Consider the following 20340-nt stretch of genomic DNA (forward strand, 5'->3'; position numbering starts at 1 on the left):
AGTGTGAAAGGGAGGCGAGGCGAGGCGAGGGGAGAAAGAACGAAAGAACGAGGTAGTAGATGAACGGGTGCGAGGGAACAGTAATGTGGTAGAGTAGGCGGCTGAACGGGAATGACCGCGAGTGACAAGGTGGTGGGTATGTAGTTAGTACTCCGTAGAGCCTGAGGTGCTCCAGAAGCCAAGGCGCAGAGTGGAAAGGCAGCACGGACCAGAGGACCACATTTCCCCATCGCCTACAAAATCCCCGCAAGGGGCAGGGGGGTGCCATGTTGGGTAGGCAAAAAAGAAGGTTCACCTCTCCACTATGGAACTTAATGACTTACTACACGCTGCGACATTCTACATTTGATGGCCAGCTCCACAAAGACACTAGCCTTTTTCTCCTCCGGCTCCCCTACTCCTCATCTTCTTCATCAACTTCTTCATCAACTTCTTCATCTTCAGTCTCGCTCTCGCTCTCGCTCTCCTCATCCGCGGCTGCCAACCAATCCAAAAACTGTCTACTGAATTCCTTGATACCTCGGAGCTCGTCGGTGCTCTCGGAACGCTCATCGGTCCACCAGTCACTGAAGACCTCCTCGTCGAATATGTCTTGGTCGTACAATTCCTTGGCAAGATGCAGGAGTATCTGTTCTCCTCCCTTCCTGTGAAGAAGATCTTTCTGGGCCTCAAGAAGAAAACCCACCCCGGCCGCTGTTGCTTCTTGACTTTGATCCCTCTGGATCAGGTTACCGTATCTAGCAAGAGACTGTTTCACAGCCACTGATATCTCGAAACTCTCCGCTTCCGCCTGACCCGAGATGTATTTCATCAGCGCGTTGACCACTGAGCGTCGCACCTGATCCTCCGTCGCGTTCTGCGCAAACCTCAAACCCATCAGTTCCACACGAACGTCGTCCTGATGGGTACCGATTTTCATCCTCTCGAAAAGACTGTGCACTGCTTCGTGATGAAAGCGGTCTGTACCGTCATCATCGGATCCTGTCGTTGCGAAGCTTTCGCTTCTTGAGCCACCATATCCAGAATGGACTTCCGAGTCCTGCGAATCAGTGCTTGCTAAGGACGAGTTTGACGCAGCAAATTCCTCTCTTTGGTATACTGAAACACGTAAGTACTCATGAGGGACAAGACCTGAGGTGCCCCTACCTAAGCCCACTGGTTTGATTTCATCGTCCTCTTCCTCTACGTAACAGTAGCCTTCTCCAGCATCGCCCACAAGGGCCTTGTCCGATGGTGTCGACCCGTTGTTGCTACTTCTTGCCTTTGTTATGCGGCTGCCACTTGGAATATGCCGTCCTTGATCAAGTCGAACACCGAACGATATCAATGCTCCTTCTCCGATTGAGCATCCCTTGCCAACAACAGCTTCGTCACCGATTATTGCGCGAAGGATCTTGACATCGTCCTCAACAACAGCGTAGTCCCAAATGTAGGCATGGCGGATATGGACATTGCGACCGATTTGACAGTGTCTTCCTATCACACTGTCCTGCACAACGCTCCTATCACCAATGCTCGCTCCCCGCCCAATGATTGAACATGGCTTGACTCGACAACTTCTAGCAAGTGTCACTCCATCTTCTTGGTAGACCCCTTGTCGAGAAAGCTTGTACTTGGCATCTACGTCCGGGCACGCCGGGAAAGTCCACCGGGAAGTTATCTCCCGGCTCATTGTGTCGTATGCTCCTAGATCACCTACCCGACTTGCGAAATAATCATTGACTATGTGTGTATGGATTGTCTTTCCATTCAGCTCGTAATCCTTGAGTACTCCGTGTAGAAAATCCTTCCGAGGCGACTGGTTGTCAAAGTTGTCGGACCAAAGGCTGAGCATTTCCGGGGTACATACGTCGATTCTGCAGTCAACTAGATCTTGTCGAATCTCTAGCTCCGCTTGCGACAGCAAGTTAGGATCGAATGCAAGACCCGATCCCCGACCCGGTCGGCTTTCTTCATAGTGCAGACATCGATCTTTGGTTGGATCCATGACGAAGGTGGGAATGATAGACCGCTGTCTAGATCGCTGTCGTGGCCCGATTTCTCGCAGTAGCATAGTCATGATGGCGTTCTTGTCCTTCTGCCGACGGGCTTTGTGCTTCGCCAGAGCTTCAGCGATGGGGAAGTTGCTAATTACATCGCCACTGACGGCAAGAAAATCTCCATTAACCAGACCCTTTTGATCGAGATCCCTCATCACATCACCCACCGAAGTGGCGGCAGACTTGAGGAACGTAAACTTCTTGAATGGAGAACTCTTCAGTCTCCATTTTGATTCGTCGATGTACTTCTCAACTTGATCCGTATGTGAACCTGCAGAGAAGAAGATTTCCTGGACCCCAGACTGTGCAAGAAAATCAAGGGTGTACTCAATTATCGGAGCATTTGCAAGTGGAAGTAGACACCTTGGCCGCTCAAGGGTGAATGGCGCGAACTTGGTCTCAAACGTGTCAGCAATGACCACGGCTTGCAGAACATCTTCTTTCTCGTCGCCTTGAGATTTGCCCTTGGAGCTTGAGGACTTTGGTGGCTTCGGAGCCATTTGCTTGTAAAGCTCCAAAGTATGTCTTCTCCGGTAGCTAAACGACTGCTCGAAATTTAAAGACGAAGAAGGATACACATCAAGAGCCTATTTTGACGTCATCAGACATGGCATAACAGTATCTAGAGATTGGAAGGTAAATAATAAAAATAAAGAACGTGCATTAAGGAATTATCAACAGCAAATCCCAGTGAGTACTGAAATATTCTAGAAACCCGGCTAACCAGATTTGAATTTTCTATGTATTGCTGTTGGAGGCATGAGTATTGTCCAGCTTTGAGCTACAAATAATGTAATGAGCTAGTATTGGCTCACGCCTGCAATACTGATACGTTCTGTTGTAGAAAAGCCATGAAGATATGATGAGAGTACCTTAGGCTACCACCTCAGAAGGTCTTGAGAGTGTCAGTGTCATGGTTCGTGATACTGAGATATAAGTTTAGCTACAATGAAACGATGGGTTGTGGATTTGATGTTCTTCTGCCCCCGTCCTGGCTTTCGCCTCGTCCCAACCTATTCCAGGCCAAACCGTTCCATTGCTCGATATCTCTGGGGCCGTACAAAATATGTATACAAGCACTATCTGACTGGGGGCTTAGTCCCTGTCGTATCTTGGATGTCATTAGAAAGGCAGATATATCACTACGCTTTCGAGTGACATTTCGAGAAGACTTGGTCTCATATCATACACCGTCGTCCTCGACCATATGCTCGCCAGTTCGCTTCAATTATCCTGATCGTCAACCAGATCCTCCACAAAGTCATCCAGCTGAACCCACTGGAACATGTCTCCCCATCTTGCTCGGAACTCTTTATGCTGGTATACCCCACTTGTGTTCATTTTGAAACTGCAAAGTTCGACTGCCCAGCCCCTATTCAAAGCTCGCTCAACCATTTTCATGAACCCGTCTCCATACTCGCTTCGTTTTCCGTCACCTGTACCCAAAACTATGGTGCTTGGTCTGTCACCATCTATCAGGCTTTCGAGAATCTTCAAATGTAGGATCTCATCTACGGCCTGCTCGACCCACTTTTCTGGTCCACCTGGCGTTTCAGAACCGCTAGAGGGCGCTGACATGCCGCCTTTGTTATGATTTGTCTTTGCACGTCCTGTCACATCCTTTGCCTTTCGGACCCTTTCCAGTACATTCACCTCATACCCAATCCGCCCGGCTTGCTGAATAGTAGGAAATTTGTCGGATCCGACCAAGACTCGCTTAGCGGCTGGACGACCTCGTTCAAGGACGAGTGATAAACTATGAAAAGACATTGGAACTCGTCGAACGCGTGTAGAGACGGGAATATCACGCGAGAGCTTCAGACAATCGTGAAAGCCAATCATGATCTGTACGTTTCATCAGCACAACTAGCAGGCCATTAGGAGGCGGAGACGAACATTTGAAATGTCAACAAAAACATGTACACCAATATCGGAAGTGTTAAGAGGTATGAATTCGGGATGGATGAGACCCTTATTTTTCAGGTACTTGCCCTCTGAAGGATAACGTTCTGCTAGTCGAGCTATGAGCTTGGATCTTCTTTGCTCTTGAGATAGACCGCCTAAAGGCAGGAGTTGAGACCGACTAGAGCCAGAGTTTGTTGACGCGGACCACTGGAATGGATTGGAGATAGGCCAGTCTTTCTTCAGCACACGCAGGCTCTGCTTAGGAGGGGAGGGAGACGTCGGAGGTGAGGGCAGATCAACAGCATCCTTACTACTCCGTTGAAGAATTTCCTGTATCACCGCTCTCCTGTCGGGTGAGCGACATAGACGTCTTAACTCTTCACCTGAATCGTCTTCATTAAAGCTGGCGCTGTCGGACCCATTTTCATAGGAATTGATCTGCGTCGAAGTTGCCTTTTCTGCACGCTGTTTCGCCCGTGAACGCCTTGCCGCACGCTTCCTTGTTCTTGTTGAGGCGACGTAGGTGGAATCAACATTGTCCTCTAGATCTGCTCCCGAAACCTCATCCCGCCATCTGACTTCCTTCGCCACACGCTCAGCGTCCTGCTCGAAAGACTTTCCCTCATCTGCATTTCCACCATTACGAGGCAGTGACAGGTATTCCCATATTCTGCTAAAGTTTCCCAAGCTCAATTCCTCATCGTCAGCTTGGCTAAGCACCAGTGGGGGATCTGAAAAGGCGGATCGCTCCGGTGGACGCGGTGTTGTCGAAATACTGTTCTTCGGCTCGCAGTGAGAAAGTGTCTTCAGAAGATCGATTGCAGGGCTGAGATCCCAGGCTAGAGTCTCAGAAGGTGACTGCATGGAATGGAGTGCAGAGGTGATGCAGCCGCCACAGTATACTTAGTTACTCTTGGCCAGTAGAGCGAAAGGCAAGAATTAAGATGGGCAACAAAGAGTGATACATGATTTCCGAGAAAGAACGATAATGAGCAAAGCCAGAGAAAGTCACTCCAGATCGCCAGCTTCTATGACGAAGCAGACTGAGGCTTAGTTGGTAGTAGTTACAGATTAAGCACCACAAATGTCACAAGTGCAGCCCTGCGGGACTCGGAGAGCTCAAGGCGCCGCTTGTGCCTGCTTGTGTCTGCACAGGGATTGCCAAGCCCACACTTGCAGCACGCCACGCAGGAAGAGGCCCTCTGAAAGTTATGCCTATAATATGATCTCGTTGGGATAGAGATATGTAATCAAGACATCTACAACCTAACCAAATTATGTTCTTTCAAACATCTTTTTTTATAATTATGACCGCATGATCGGTAGATTGTGGTCACCTGATTGATGCTCTTAGAATTGACAAAACATCTATTAATTTGCTAAAGGACCAATAATGCATCATTTTCAGAGCCCTTCTCCAGGCAAGCGGCTGATAAAGAGCCAGGTTTTTGTTAGGGCCGGAGAGACCCTTGCATAGAATGATTTCGCCTATATATGCTTCCAGGTATACATATATTAATCTAGGAGTACCTGCTGCCCAAACGGACGGCTAGTGGAAGTTGGACGGTCATGAATACAACCCTAGAATGCTCTATGCATTAAAACTTCAATAATGCAAGCGCTTATCCGCTCCTTATCTCATGCTGCTGCCCTCCCCTCCACTTGGGCTTTTTGAAACTGCCTGATCATTCCGAGGACTCCACCAGCTCCCCTATCACCAATAACCGCGTCGACATCCTCCTCTTCCTCACTGCCCGCATCATCCTGTTCCATTTTCCACGAGCCCAGGTTCCCGTCGCCTGAAATCTCCACGTCTTGATGAGGGCCTTCATGCACGCCTGGTTCCTGCTCTTCGTCCTCGTCGAGCTCCGCGGCTTTGGGGACACGATGAGGCTTGGACTCTCTCCGACGACCCCGGGGAATTGCAAAGGATTGGCCGTAACCGGAAGCAGGGGGCTGATGATGTGGGTCTAGAAGAATGGACGTAAGAGGAGAAGTAATTTCGTTCGCGGCTCCAGTCGCGAGCTCGACACCAGCTCCACTCTTTGGTGTGGAAGCAGTGGCTAAGTCATGGCCCAATGCATTGCGCGATGGGCGACGACATACCGCCGACCTGTCAGAATTATCTTGACGAGCAGCCGTGAAAGCTTGGCTCTTGCCTCCTATTGGTAAGGTAGGTGACAATGGTCCTGGGAAAGGTGGCGGAGGATTGAAACGACGCCGAGTGCTGGCGTACGGAAAACGAATATCCGTCTTCGGATTTCGAGCATAGTCATTCATAAAGCCCCAATATGAAGCCTCGAGTTTCTGATCCTTTGTGGCATAATAATCCTCCCGCAGAGTTTGCAAGGGTGCATTGGCGCCAGTTGTAAATCCTGTCTGGGCCTTCTGCGAAGGAGGTGGCACATTCTGCGTGGCGTTTCCATGCTTCTTGAAATTGAACTCAGCAAACGAGCAAATATAGCCAAGACCATCAACATGGACCGTGAATTCTCGAAAGAAGTCAATTATGCGGTCACTACAATCAGGTAAGGTAAACCAGAGCACAAATGGGGTGAATATCATGCTCAGGATCTCCTCAAGGAAAATCAAGAGCTTCGGCTGGTAGAGTGTAGCAAACTCTTTGCGAACCTGATCGCTATGAAGTCGACCTTCCCAGTGCGCTGGCTTGTAGTGCGTAAATTCAATGACCTCCTGAAGTGCGAATTCGGGTTCATACACAAGATTTTCTTCGGGTAAGATCCCCCGTGCCACAGCCCATATGGAGCCGAAGACGCCGAGATAAAAGATAACCGAGCGGTCTTTGGTGATCTCGAAGTTCAAGAACATCTCAGGATCTATGACGGACGCCACCGCAAGAACAGATGCCAACGCTCCGGCAACGAAGGCCACAAACCTTGAGATCTGAACAGTTTTGTCTTTGGGAAATTGGTCGATATATCGACTGGCAAACGGGTATGACATGTTGATTCGCCTCTGGAACAAATGCCATAGCTCGTTGAACTCACGGAATTTCCACTCGGCAAAAGGAGTGTATTGCCGAGAACCGATTTGGGATGGATTTCTCTGATATTCGGTGAAATACGAAAAAAAATAGTGAACAAGGAAGTAAGCAACGAGGAATGGCGCCACAAGTATATTGAGAGTTCCAGCGAACTTGAATCGTCGGCGCAGCCCATCACTCAAACGTTTCCTATGAGTTTCCTTCAAAAACAACGGGCGAACCTGACCATGCTCATTGAAAACGTAGTCCAGAACACATTGATTGATGTTCCACTCCAAAGTACGTGAGAATAGCTGTCGTTTGCCAATAAGAGGTAAGGGAAGCGTTAATTCCAGGATATCCTTATTGAAAAGAGCAATGAGATAGTTCTCTTTTCGCATGAGTCGATTTGCAATATCATGGGCGTCCATTCGCTGCTTTGACTGGCTGCCGAGGAATCGTCTATGTTTTGTGGGCAAGACTGTCGCTGTGGTTGGATTCGCGTCGCGAAGCACCATCAAGCGACTGACAACCTCCTGCCAAGAGATGCTTTGGATTTCAAGATCAGATATGCCAAGCAGGTGCTTATAGAAGTTATGCAGGTTTCGCAGTCGTCGGATGTCTAAGAGGTACTGGAATAGCTTTAAGACCCAGAAAAAGGACAAAACCCAAGTTGCTAAGTTCGCTCCTCCCGACATGTGACTGGCGCACTTGGGTACCAGAACCTGACTCATGTTACCACTGCGTCGCAGCTTGTCGTAATTGATGCAGTTGCCCAGAAACATCGTGAAGCCGGCAACGAAGGCAAAGGTGAGCATCTGCAGTGACCGTTGTAGCATGATTGACAGGAATCCATTGCCAAGGTAATAGACGTATACTTCTGCAAGAAAATTGTCAAGATTTTCCACGTTCGCCCATCGCCACATCGCCTTTTGCTTGGGGTCTGCCAGGGAGAGGCCTCGAAGCTCAGTGCTCGGCCTTGAGAGGCCTGTTACTTGGGCTGTCTCACGCGGATAAAGTAGCTGATTAGCCTGTGTTGTCTCCCACTGATTCCTGGCGGCTTTGGTGGTAGGTCCACTGATTGGTATCGGATTATTCGGAATCCCCGTCGGTGATAATGGATGACTGATTCCTCGAGGGGATGATTTTTGATTCTCCCCTTCAGTCAGTAGCGAAGCTGGCACTTCATCATCTGCATCTTCCGCCTCAAGGTTGCCCGGACGCCTCATTCGGGACCCTTGCAGTTTATGCCTTCTGTTGTTTTTTGAGAATCGTCGGCCCGCAGCCTGGCTGCGATTGAGCTGAGCATCCTCGACTTCGAAGTCATGGAATGGGCTCCCCAAATTCTCCTCATCAAGTGCCATGCTGGCCCTTTGCTCGATGTCTGAGCCGTCGGAGCTTTCGTCGTGTTGTCGAAGTGTCTCGTAGATTGACGGCGAGCCATTGCCGGTAGGTAGCAAGCGAGAGACCAAGTTTGATGCCATCATGGTGCAGTGAGAGTACCCTGATAGGCACCCTCTGTCTAGAAGAGCTCGAATGGGAGTAGTGGACCATTGCAGCCAGTACGCATGCTGGAGATGCGGAGTGAGGTAGTGGATGGAGCATGTCACTTGCGCAGAACAATCTAAGCTAAGATAGGCAGCTTAGCCATGACCTGACTGTTCTTCATCTGGGTCTCGTGGTAAGGTGAAGGCCGCAAGGGGCGTGCACGTGTTGCTTTGCAGATCGAATAAGTTGGGTTGTTGCGGAGCATAGGTGAGCGAATTCTGTAAGGGAGCATGACACCCAGGCAATCATTGTAGCCACGTTGGGGTTGTGCCTGAGCTAAATGATGCCCAGAACATCTCACATAACTACTACTTACCGGTACTAATAACGGAAGCACTTGGTGCACTGCAGCAATCAGGACCAGTAACTTATCCCATTTACACCAAACCCATATCGCCCGGTAACACAGACCCCCAATTGATATGCCTTTCTCTTGCATATAAACGGAAGCTCATGCAAAAACAGCCACTGTAGATATGACCTGTCACATCTATTTCTGAAGATCCCGCTACACACAGTTACACCTTGACGGTACTTGGGACATACTGTCAATCCCAGCTTCCCCTCCAGCTATGCATGCTTGCAAGCATTGACCGCCCCCAGAACACAGACACCTCTTCCAATGCGACTCAAACGACACCAAGTACCCAAACAGGAAAGATAATCTCGGCTTTTTCCAGCACTCTTTGGGTTGTAACACAGGCTCAGAAGATCGGGACGCTATAGCTACTTGGTGTATTGCCTTGCCTTGTGACGCCGGTAGAAGACTTCTTCCAAGCTCTTCACATGCCTACATGGGCAAGACTCTGCGAGACTCGATGCTGCCGATCACTAAGAAATCGGTTCGAGGGGGCCAGTCGATAGCAGTCAGCCTGTCAATATTGCATCAGGGTGGCTGTTTCCAACTCGCATTCACAATCGCGCAAGCATTAGACTTGGCGTGGCCGGTACATGTGCGACCATCACAATGGATATTGAATTTTCTGAGCGCCAGAAGCGGCATGCTGGGCGGCCTCGGTCGCAGATACAATCTATCGAGCGTCGTTCTAGCAAGCAGCCGACCTCGCCTATTAAGGGTGGAAAGACATTGCGGGAAGGATCCAAAAGCAAGACTATTCGAGCGGTGACACCAGAGTCTCCCACAGAACCTTTGACAGCTCGAGGTGCTCGTGAGGCTATCTTGACAGCGTCACCTTCTTCCATGGGCCGGGAAGCTTTGAACGCCTCAAGTTGTGATCAATCTGCCTCCGTTTCCAGTGCGCCTCAAGACACTGCCGTAAGGGTTAAGCCGCACAAGCAAAAATCAAACAGAAAAGCATCGGAAGACGCCTCGTTGTCTGCATCACCTACTTCGTTGTTGTCAAAAACTCGCGTTCGCATAAATTCCATTACCACAAGTAATCCCTTCTTCACCAGATCTTCTGAAGACTCGTCTCATTCGATAGGGTTTCCTTCGGTTGTACCACCGCCAACTTTCTCGCAATCAGAAGTGAAGTCACATCAAGTTGGCAGAAAATTACAGCGTCTGGTGAAACCGGCACCGTCGGCTGCCTTGGGGGGTGGTGCATATTATCCTGAAGGGATGGACCTCCGGTCGCCGCCTATGAACAGTGATTCTGATACTATACTGGACTTGATGAAGACAACGTTCGGTCGAATGCATGGTCTCTTATACTTTCGCCCCGCAAACGCCCGGAACTGGGCTTCGGGATACTGCGCGATCAATGTTACATACGGGAGCTTAGTCTATCAAGCGAAGGGCGAACCACCGCTCGCTAAAACTCTTATACCTGATCTGCGTGGCTGCAGGGTCAGATCATTGTATGATCCTGAAGATGAGTGCAACTATCTTAGTGTATCCACTGCATCGTCTGGTCTGAGGGTGCATCTGAGACCACCCGTGCCGGAGACATTTGATTCCTGGCTTGCAGCGCTGCTATGCTGGCAACCTATCAGACCCAAAGGCGTCCAGAATAAAATGACCAAACCACAGTCCATCTCGATCATTGAGCGCCATACGACAGACAAAAGGCGGGCTTCGGAGGCCTCAATCTCTAGAAGCCCTGCCATTATCAAGGTCGGCAGAATGCTTCTTTGGGAAGGCAGCATGGATACAGATGCGTCGCATCCTACTACATCAAGGCGAATCTCGACGTACAAGCAGCTTAGGGCCATCTCAAATTCGTGGCAACGGATCAGCTGTACTCTTCTGGACAATGGCCATTTCAAGCTGCTGACTGAGTCGGATGCTCAATTGATCTCAGCCATCCACCTCTCGTCACTGTCTCGATACGCGATACAACAGCTCAATGCGTCTGTACTGGAGGACGAATACTGCCTTGCTATCTACCCCCAATACATAGCACACCCTAACGAGGAGATTCAGGCCAAACCCATTTATCTGTCTCTAGAATCGCGTGTGCTGTTCGAAGTCTGGTTTGTATTGCTGCGTGCCTTTACAGTACCCGAACTTTATGGACCGGAGCAGCCGATCTCAGACCTATCATCCGCGCAAAGAGAGCCTATCTCAAATGCAGGTTCAAGTTTGTGCGCAGGACTCTTTCGAGTAGAGCGTTCCTTGTCAGTCAAGATCACAGAAGCTAAGCTTACTTCTCGAGCTCCTCACGAAAACTCCGCCCATCTAGAAGCCAGCTTGACTGCACAAGGGGCGCAAGGAGGGTTCTATGCGGAAGTTGTGCTTGATGGTCAACCCAGAGGGCGAACATCTGCAAAACCACAGAGCTCTATGTTTTGGGCTGAAGACTTTCTGTTTGAGGATTTACCACCGGTCCTATCAAGTGCAGTGGTCCTCCTTAAAGTTCGGAGGGCAGATGAGAAAGAATGGACGACTGTTACCACCGGCTTATACACTTTGTCCCCTGCTGATAACAACCAAACGTCAACTAACAACGAAATCTCGGTCTCATCCCATGATACCATAATTGGGAAAATAGAGCTCCAGCTTGACGACATGGAACAAGGGGTCGAGATCGACCAGCGTTGGCAGGTGGTCGACAGCGATAGTTCGCCCATAGGGTACGCCCTCATGAAACTACGACTCACTGAAACAATCGTTCTGATGAAGGAGGACTATTCACCACTCCTCGATCTTCTACGTAGCTTCTCCAATGGGCTTACTGTCACAGTAGCCAAAGCAATTCCCTCAGAGCTGAGATTAATTTCTGAGACCTTTCTAGACATCTTTCAAGTATGCGGAAATGCCAGTGAATGGCTGATGACTCTCGTGGAAGATGAGATTGATGGTGTTCACCAGGAAGCTTCGATGCAGAGGCTCAGGTATAACAGCAGAATCCATTCGAATGATTCTTATGAATCAGCAGAAGAAAGGGAGCTTATGGTGCGGGACCTTGGTCGGTCGGCCACACTCGAAGCGAACCTACTGTTCAGAGGGAACACGCTCCTAACCAAAGCCTTAGACGCGCACATGAGACGCTTGGGCAAAGAATATCTTGAAGAAACCATTGGAGAGGCGCTACGCGACATCGATGAAAGTGATCCCGATTGCGAGGTTGATCCTAGTAAGGTCAAAGCGCCGCAAGCTCTTGATAGGAACCGGAGCAATCTTATCACCCTGACGATGAATATTTGGGCAGCAATATCTGCTTCCGCAGTGCGCTGTCCGACAGAGCTGAGGCAACTATTCCGGCACATTAAATCATGTGCTGAAACTCGTTACGGTGACTTCCTTCGAACTGTCGCATATAGCAGTGTGTCTGGTTTTCTCTTTCTGCGCTTTTTCTGCCCAGCGATCTTGAACCCAAGGCTCTTTGGCTTGCTCAAAGGTGAGTTGGTTACGCAACTGTCAGCGTAATTTCCTTCACACTGACTATCAGTATCAGAGAATCCCCGACCACGAGCACAACGGACGTTGACTTTGATTGCCAAATCGTTGCAAGGCCTTGCCAACATGTCAACATTTGGCGCCAAAGAACCATGGATGGAGCCTATGAATACCTTCCTACAGACATCACGCCCAGAGTTCAAGGCCTTCGTGGACAGAATCTGCTCCGTTCCATCAGAACGACCAAGTCAAGCAGTATCAGCGTCATATGCCACTCCGATCCAAATTCTCGGAAGGCTCCCGCAAACCTCGCGTGAAGGGTTCCCAAGCCTTCCTTTCCTGATCGATTCAGCCAAAAGCTTTGCAAGCTTGATTCCTCTATGGCTGCAGAAGCGCCCGGATAATCTCGATGCGAAAATGGAGAAAGACCACCCTTTACGAGAGTTTCATGAGCTCTGTGTTCAAATTCAGCGGCGAACAAAGGATTGTTTGAGTAAGGCAGAGCCAGCTGAGCGGCCCAGTGGAGGTCTGGAGCTTGAATGGCAGCGATTACTGGTGGACCGAGAGAGATATGGTACATTCGAGGACGACCTGGTCAGTCCGACCTTTCTGCCTGCTAGTGATGTAGTATCTGGAAGTTCGCGGACGGATTCTGCAAGCAGGCGCACATCAACCAGCCTCTTCATGAGGCCTCTAACGCCACCATTTGTGCCTCGGGCCAACCACGAGTGGGAACCTGACAGACCACGGGGCCCAACCTCGGTCTTAGCAGAGCATACCAGGCCTGCATACTCTTGTACGCGGACAGGGGAATCCCGAAAGAGCGCTTCGAGCTCCAAGAACTCGTCAAGCTTATCACTGGAGACTGCTGAGAGCTCTCGGCTGCGGTCAAATACGGGCAACCGAGATGGCTCCTCCAAGAATCGATTCAAGGATTTTGTGAGTGCGTCCGCGCGGCGCCGAATGCGGGAAGGAGTGCATCCCCCGCGCTCCGAAGAGCGAAGTGAATTTTAATGATATTTCAGTGATGTGAACACTTTGGATGGGTTTGCTCGATTTCAGGAGCTCGACTTCCCCGAAAAGCCTGCGGCGTTGGCGGAACATTCGGGCATGATTAACGAGCGAACTGATTGAATTAGAGCAAGGATTGGTGCTAACTTCATCTTCACACAATGCTCGGAGGCCTTTCGATGGCTTAGTTGTAGCTCAGGAAGCTCGGGAGGTTCCTTCTTCCAGAACGCTACACTCTTCCTGGCACTTCATCGCTCTACATGTATGACTATCTAACGTTATTGTGGTACGTTTAATAGTCCGTTGGCATCCCTTGGCCCCATGTAGCAGTAGGACTGAGGTCTAAAGTTAATATGCTCGCCCGCCTCCATTGGATGGCTCAATATATGCTGATGACCACTATATATCCAAGGATCTAAATACTCTCTTACTATGATCTCATACGGTCGGTTGATGAGTCGTCGTCTGGCACTGGCAGTGTAATTCTTTGCTTGACCCTGGGGGGTCAAGATGTGCACTGAATGATGAAAGCCCGACGGATTTAGGCTAAAAGGGGCCGTAGCGTAAGAAATGCCAAGCCATGTCCGCTCTGGCATCATTTATTTTCATAGCCATGTAATCCATCTGTCATAGGGCCTATCAGCTTGGCCTACTGTTCCTGTGGTATTCTGTCTGTTGCAGAGCTATCTCGAACCCTTTGCTTCGGACGTACCCGTACCCCACAACGTTTGTAATGGCTCGAGCCTCACATTGACCCAATACAACCGCCTGTTTTCTTACAACCTTGACTGATGTTCGACACTTTGTTGGAGATCACCTCCTCTATTCGGTGTCTGGTCAGTTCAAGATAGGCTTGACTCTAGCGAAGGGTGAAAGTTCAACAAAATGCCTTCCAGTCGCGGGAAGAAAGTCGTGGCTAGCCGACGTCGCCGGGAAGACGACGGAGAGGAAGAAGGCTCGATGGCGGAGGATCTCGAAGATGATTCGTTGAGCGAGGGATCCATTATCAGCAACGGTGACGATGATGCTGACATCGAGCCAAGCGATATTAGCGAAGAAGATGTCGTCCAAGCACAAAACAATCGAAGCGGGCCTGCGCAGCCGGATCCTACTCTGACCACAACAAAACCCAATCTTGAGGAGTCAAGTGCTAAGGCTACAAGCTCAAAGTTTGTTACTTTATCGGATACGAATACTATGATGAATGGTCTCAAGGTCTCTGAGGGAAAGGATATACCAGTGGTTGATTCCGACCAAGTTGTGGCCGAGACCACAGACTCTGTGGTTGAGAGCTCAATGGAACGCGCCAAAATCTCCGTGGATCCGCCGGCTGAGAGAAGCCGGAGAGAACATCTGGAATACCTGAAAGAGAAGATGGAAAATCCAGCTTTCGTGCCTAATCGAGGAGGTTTCTTTCTGCACGATAACAGAGCAGCATCTTCTGGCCAAAATGGGTTTAGGGCCCCTGCCAGGGGACGAGGTCGTGGAGGCTTTATTGGCTTTCAAACAAGGTATTTTCCCTCACCTGTCTCTGCCCTCGAATTCGTAATCTCACTTCATGCAGTCGAGTACCTCCTTTTGCCGAGCCAACAGATCAACCATGGGCACATGACCTGCACGAGTCAATCTCAACCACGGATACCAAGAAGCCAACTGCAAGCCAAACGTCAGAGAATGCTAAAATCAGAACAACCACCGCTCTACGTAGCTCGAGCCAAGACTCGCCAAACAGATCGTTCTCTACCTCTATCTTACTTGGAAAGGTCCCAGTCATCATTTATCTACCGGGCATGCGGGAGAAAGTGACAGTCCCAAATGTGGCCAAAAAGAAACACACACTATTGCCGCAACACAGACCACCCTTAAGGCGAGATAAACCTGTCAGGATCTCTCTGCCCAATCAACAACCACGGTACATATTTCCGAGCACAGAGCGATCGTTCATTTTCATTCCCCGCGCTCTACGGCCCAACCAGCAGGGATTTGGACGAGGCAGAGGCAGAAGCAGCTTCAACCCAAGCCGTAGAACGAGCGTTTATGGCGGCAGCACCTATACACCAAGTATCGCCATGAGCCGTAGATCTTCGTTGGGCGGCATCGCGCCGGGAGAAGGGATCCGATCTCCAGGTGGACCGGTGCTGTCGCTGCCTCCGAATTATGTAGCCGAACAAGGCAAGCCTGTCGTACGATTTCCGCCTGCTGCTCCACCGATCTCTATGCTGCCTCAAGCAACCCCACACCATGTCAACGGTGTCCCGACTGCACCAGGGTCCGTGCAACCTATAATACAGAGTCATGACAAGCAAGAAAAAGTTCCCGGTGCTCTGACGATGCATCAGCCCCGACCTCAGAAGACAGTTTCTGTTGCAGATATCGAGTCGCCAGCGAGGCTTACTTTCGATCCGCCTCAGCAGCAACAAGAACAGCCATTCCATCAACAAATGCCAGTCCCGGTCCACCCTCATGCGTACGCAGACGACGGTACTGGTTACCACGCTCATGCAAGACGAATGTCCCATGCCAGCCGGCCTAGTGGGACGCCATTGTCGCAGATTCCTGAAAGGGCGATCTATGCACAGCCATTTCACCCGTTCCCGTTACCAGCCCAAGCACAAGGATATCTTCCCTCTCCCTATGCCCCTGGGGCTGTCTTCTACCCTGCCATGCCGGGTGACGTTACTGGTTATGGGCCCAGCTTGGGCCCATCTATTCCTCCAGCGTTTCTCACTGGCGCTCCGGCTCCACCATACATGCTACCTGCTGCAACGATGTCGGCGCCTGTTCCGGTTCCGGTTCCAGTTCCTGCTCCTGCTCCTGCAGCTCCTGCAGACGGTAATGCGCCTGCTGGCACGGTGGCTCATGAATCGAATGGCATGGTGTATTACTACGACTCCTCACAGTTACCACCTACAACTGGCGCCCCGTACTCTGCTTCATTTACCGGAGCTTCCGCCGGTGGTGTGGTTGGAATGGGTGGGATGATGACTCCTCCCAATCACTTCTTCTATCCGCCCGCCAGCAACGGAATTTACTACACCGCGCCATAATTTCAGCTTTTATAATCCCTGATGCTGCCTCTTGTAGCCGTCTCCGTCTGTTAAGGTTCTGCGTTCTGCGTTCTGCTTTTTGTTAAGGGTTTCTGTGCTGCATTTTAGCGAGCCTATGGGCCGGGACGTGTTTAGCTTCTGCTGTTCCATTTTGATCAGTGCATGGAGCATGTGCAGTCAGACGCCGATTCCTTTGCCTAGCAGCACTTCATTGCTTTGCAGGTCAAGGCGCATCAATTTGGTGATTTGTGTACAAAGTTCCGGGTGTCTTTAGCTAATGGGTAACTGGAAGGAAGGGATCACCACTTTGGGTGGTAGCATGCGGGTTACTATCATATCAGCTATATCGACAATCAAAACCTGTCCTGGTGGACGCGAATGTCGTGCAGCCCAGCCGTGCAGCCATCTATTTTATGCTATAACTTAATTCTGGATGTATGTGGTTCGACTGTTGAAAGTCGTAGTGTCCATTTCGAGTACGGGATATGCCAGAAGTGGAAGTGATCTTTGACAATAAGATAGAGGTGTAGCTGAATTTTTAACAGTTATTCCATCCACGCCTGGCGGCCTCGAGATACAGAAATATGCACCGAGGTATTTTCATCTCTGGCCACCACAGTGTACGAGTGTACGAGTGTACTAGGTACCCCACTGCTTGCAAGTCCAGGCCTCCACTGGCGTGAGCGAGAATCTTTGTATACATATTATGTCAAACGGCAAGTCCAGTATTTTTGTTCATAGGGGCGAAATGCGGAGCAACTGAAGGGCATGAACACGTCTCCACACGATTAATGCGGAGAGGTGGCAGTGAAGGCGGTGGTGGTTCGTTGGTGGTTCAACTAAGTTAGCGTGTAAATGTAAATCAAAAGTTGATCCGTCATTCTGCGGCTGCCTAGAGAGTGTTGTACTTGTGGTTATCTAGTTAGAGCTGGCTCCCCACCTCCCTACGTCCATCTACAACCTCACTCCACTTCCCATCTCCAGCATTGCTCCTCCCTCTTCACACCTGCCTACCTCTACACACACACTCCCTGCATCGACAAGCCCTCGATCCTCTAAAACTCAAGACAGTGGTAACTAATACCCATACCCAACGATTTCAATCATCAACTTCTAATATCCATTTTCACTCACTTAGGCTTACCTTGACCGCAACCTGACCACTCGAGATTGTGTGCCCGCCATGGCTACTCAGGCACCGCAATCTGCGCCAGTTGGCCCAGACACTCTCATCACTGTCAAAGTCATCATAGATGGCACCAACAGAAGATTCAAACTTGCATTGAGAGACCTTGGAGCGCATGTCCTGCCTCAGAAGGTGTGTAAGGCTCTCTGTTACATCCTTCGTTTAAGCCCATTTTGCACCCTTCTTGGTACTACAATGATAGGAAGACTTCAATTTTAATGCACGGCAACTGACAGCGTGTTGCAGCTTCGCTTCCTCCTGGCCATCCCTCCCGATACTGATGTGGTCTTCGAACGTTTCTCGGATTCGGCTGGATCCTACGTGGCACTTGACAGCAACAATCCCGCCATCTACAAGCAGTTGTACCGAGCTGCCAAAGCCAAGTTGAAGCTCCGTATCAAGACTACAATTGTCCAGCGTCCGACCCTGACCGAACCGGTGCCAAACCTTATGGATGAGCAGCAGCCACACTCTAACTCTCTTCGTCTGCACACTCCAAAGACCTTGCCTGCCTCGCGCCACAGCTACCTCGAAACTGTCTTGTCTACTCCTCGAGACGAAGAGAGCCAGTCTCGCCACTATGAGACCTCCACCGTCCCGGCTATACCTTCGTCTATCCCGGCCGCTACCACGGCCACGATGTCGCTTGGCAATACTACGAATGACACATTGGTCACACCAGCGGAGCTCGATCAGGCAAAAGCTGCAAAGAACGAAACATCATCAAAGATGACACTTCTCAGACATAGTGATCTCGGGTGTGGCCCAGACCTGTTGAGTTCCGCTTTTTGCATTGACTGCAACAATTGTAAAAAGTCCATTCCAGATGAGCATTACCATTGCGGCATCTGTGATGACGGTGACTTCGACCTCTGTTCGTCGTGCGTAGCAGCCGATGTAACCTGTGACGGAGAGGGACATTGGCTCATCAAAAGACGCATTCAAGGTGGGATTCTAGTCAGCAGCGTTACAGAGACTATCGCACCCAAGAAGTGGCAGGAACCAAAGGTGCTGGAAAATGAGAAAGAAGATACACACGCCACCCAGTATGCGGCCCGTACTTGCAATTCATGCATCGATGGTAAGGAAATGCCATTCGATTCTTGCGATCTTTTTACTAACTACGCAGCAGGAGTGCCGGGCGAAGAGCTTGTCACTTGCACAAATTGCGCTGATTACGACTTGTGCATGATGTGCTTCTCCCTCGGGGAGCACGGACACCATCCAGCCCATCGCTTCGAGCCAGTGTCTGCTGATGCCTCCAAAATCAGTTCACGTATCCTCTCACTCTGTGAGGCAGGTCGTGGTCTTGTCCATGCAGCGATCTGCGATGGTTGTGACAAGGTAATTCAATCTTGCACCATCCATATGCACATCATGCTTATTGGTACCTTAGCATATTATCGGCGTTCGTCACAAGTGCTTAAGTTGCCCTGACTGGGATTACTGCTCAACCTGTGTTCTCAGCGCTCCACAGATCCACCCCGGTCATCGTTTTGCTGCTCTTTATGAACCGATTGCAGAAGTTGGCACCCACGACGAAGTTCATTTTGGCATCTATTGCGATGGACCCCTCTGCGCCAGCAAACCTCGCAAGCAGTATATTCGTGGCACACGTTACAAGTGTGCAGTCTGTCATGATACGGATTTCTGTGCCAATTGTGAAGCTATTCCGTCCCTTCGTCACAACCGTACTCATCCTTTGATCAAATTCAAGACACCAGTCAGGCATGTCTCGGTCACTACGCTCGGCGAGAAGAACAATGGTCAAAGCATGGGGCAGATGGGAGACCGACCAAGCGCCAGAAATGCAGCGACAGAAACTACACCTGTAGCCAACTCCGTCAGCACCGCTACCCAGGTTCAAACGGTGGCTGAAGTCAAACCTGTCGAGATGGTGGTGCCCCAGAAGTCCACGGAGGGTGACGTATCGAAGAAAACCGTGTCCGAACTGCAAGCTTGGTTTGAATGCGACTCGACACCTGATGGCTCAAAGTTGACGCCCAACCGGCTGTTCACACAATCCTGGACGATTCGTAACCCTGGTCCAGATGCATGGCCTGCAGGATGCGCTGTCTACTTTACTGGAGGAGATCACATGTTGAATGTCGACACCAAAAATCCATCCAGTGTGACTGCTATGGCTATTGCCACCAAAAGCAACTTTATGGAAAACACTGTTGAGCCGGGGCAGACCGCTGTCTTCACCGTCTTACTCAAGTCACCTGAACGACAGGGGCGCGCCATCTCTTACTGGCGCCTGAAGACTCTGGATGGGACTCCTTTTGGTCACAAACTCTGGGTTGACATCACTGTCGCCACTGTACCGCTTGATCTTCTTACTCCTAAGAAGGCTGAGGCAGTGGAGACTGCCCAGGAAGCTCAGAAGAACGTGGAAGTCAAGGGTGAGGAACTCAAGAAAACAGAGACTTCAACCATGATCTTCCCCAAGCTTGATAAGGAGTCACCTGTTTCGAGCGTGCATGGTCTTCCCACTGCTGTTGCAGCGGTCGAGGTAAAGGCGGAAGATGAGGAGCTGGCCGAGGACCTCGAAAGTCTGCACTTTGAAGATGAAGACGAGACCGACGATGGTTTCATGACCGATGAAGAGTACGACATCCTAGATGCTAGCGATGAAGACTTGTTGATGGAAGCTCAAAGTGCAGCACAGAAATGAATAGTAGAAGCTGGGAGCTCGACTTGTTGACGGTATAGGCGAAAGGGAAAGCTATATGTGTAGTCTACTATGCTACCGTGGGCTTGTGTGCTCTTGAGGTGCTCAAATTGTCAGAGGGGAGGATGGCAACGGCGAAGGAGGT

At 50.2% G+C, this 20340-nt stretch overlaps 6 protein-coding genes across 6 annotated transcripts; 3 read left to right on the forward strand and 3 right to left on the reverse strand.

The window, feature by feature from the left end:
• Positions 1–394: 394 nt before the first annotated feature.
• Positions 395–2539, reverse strand: EPUS_05047 (uncharacterized protein; the record flags this gene model as incomplete). Its single annotated transcript, XM_007803211.1, has 1 exon — positions 395–2539. One exon carries the CDS (start codon positions 2537–2539, stop codon positions 395–397), a length of 2145 nt encoding a protein of 714 aa, XP_007801402.1.
• Positions 2540–3263: 724 nt separating this feature from the next.
• On the reverse strand, positions 3264–4808 carry EPUS_05048 (uncharacterized protein; the record flags this gene model as incomplete). The annotated part of the gene is made up of 2 exons (XM_007803212.1): positions 3264–3884; positions 3936–4808. The coding sequence occupies 2 exons, from the start codon at positions 4806–4808 to the stop codon at positions 3264–3266; spliced, it is 1494 nt and encodes a 497-aa protein (XP_007801403.1).
• A 774-nt stretch (positions 4809–5582) lies between these two features.
• EPUS_05049 (uncharacterized protein) lies at positions 5583–8411 on the reverse strand (the record flags this gene model as incomplete). Its single annotated transcript, XM_007803213.1, has 1 exon — positions 5583–8411. One exon carries the CDS (start codon positions 8409–8411, stop codon positions 5583–5585), a length of 2829 nt encoding a protein of 942 aa, XP_007801404.1.
• A 1031-nt stretch (positions 8412–9442) lies between these two features.
• Positions 9443–13291, forward strand: EPUS_05050 (uncharacterized protein; the record flags this gene model as incomplete). The annotated part of the gene is made up of 2 exons (XM_007803214.1): positions 9443–12278; positions 12336–13291. The coding sequence occupies 2 exons, from the start codon at positions 9443–9445 to the stop codon at positions 13289–13291; spliced, it is 3792 nt and encodes a 1263-aa protein (XP_007801405.1).
• Positions 13292–14173: 882 nt separating this feature from the next.
• EPUS_05051 (uncharacterized protein) lies at positions 14174–16335 on the forward strand (the record flags this gene model as incomplete). Its single annotated transcript, XM_007803215.1, has 2 exons — positions 14174–14799; positions 14853–16335. The coding sequence occupies 2 exons, from the start codon at positions 14174–14176 to the stop codon at positions 16333–16335; spliced, it is 2109 nt and encodes a 702-aa protein (XP_007801406.1).
• Positions 16336–17518: 1183 nt separating this feature from the next.
• EPUS_05052 (uncharacterized protein) lies at positions 17519–20198 on the forward strand (the record flags this gene model as incomplete). Its single annotated transcript, XM_007803216.1, has 4 exons — positions 17519–17653; positions 17768–18602; positions 18654–18865; positions 18918–20198. 4 exons carry the CDS (start codon positions 17519–17521, stop codon positions 20196–20198), a joined length of 2463 nt encoding a protein of 820 aa, XP_007801407.1.
• Between the last annotated feature and the right edge of the window lie 142 nt (positions 20199–20340).

Source organism: Endocarpon pusillum, assembly GCF_000464535.1.
Source record: "Endocarpon pusillum Z07020 unplaced genomic scaffold scaffold2052, whole genome shotgun sequence".
Classification (NCBI taxonomy): domain Eukaryota; kingdom Fungi; phylum Ascomycota; class Eurotiomycetes; order Verrucariales; family Verrucariaceae; genus Endocarpon; species Endocarpon pusillum.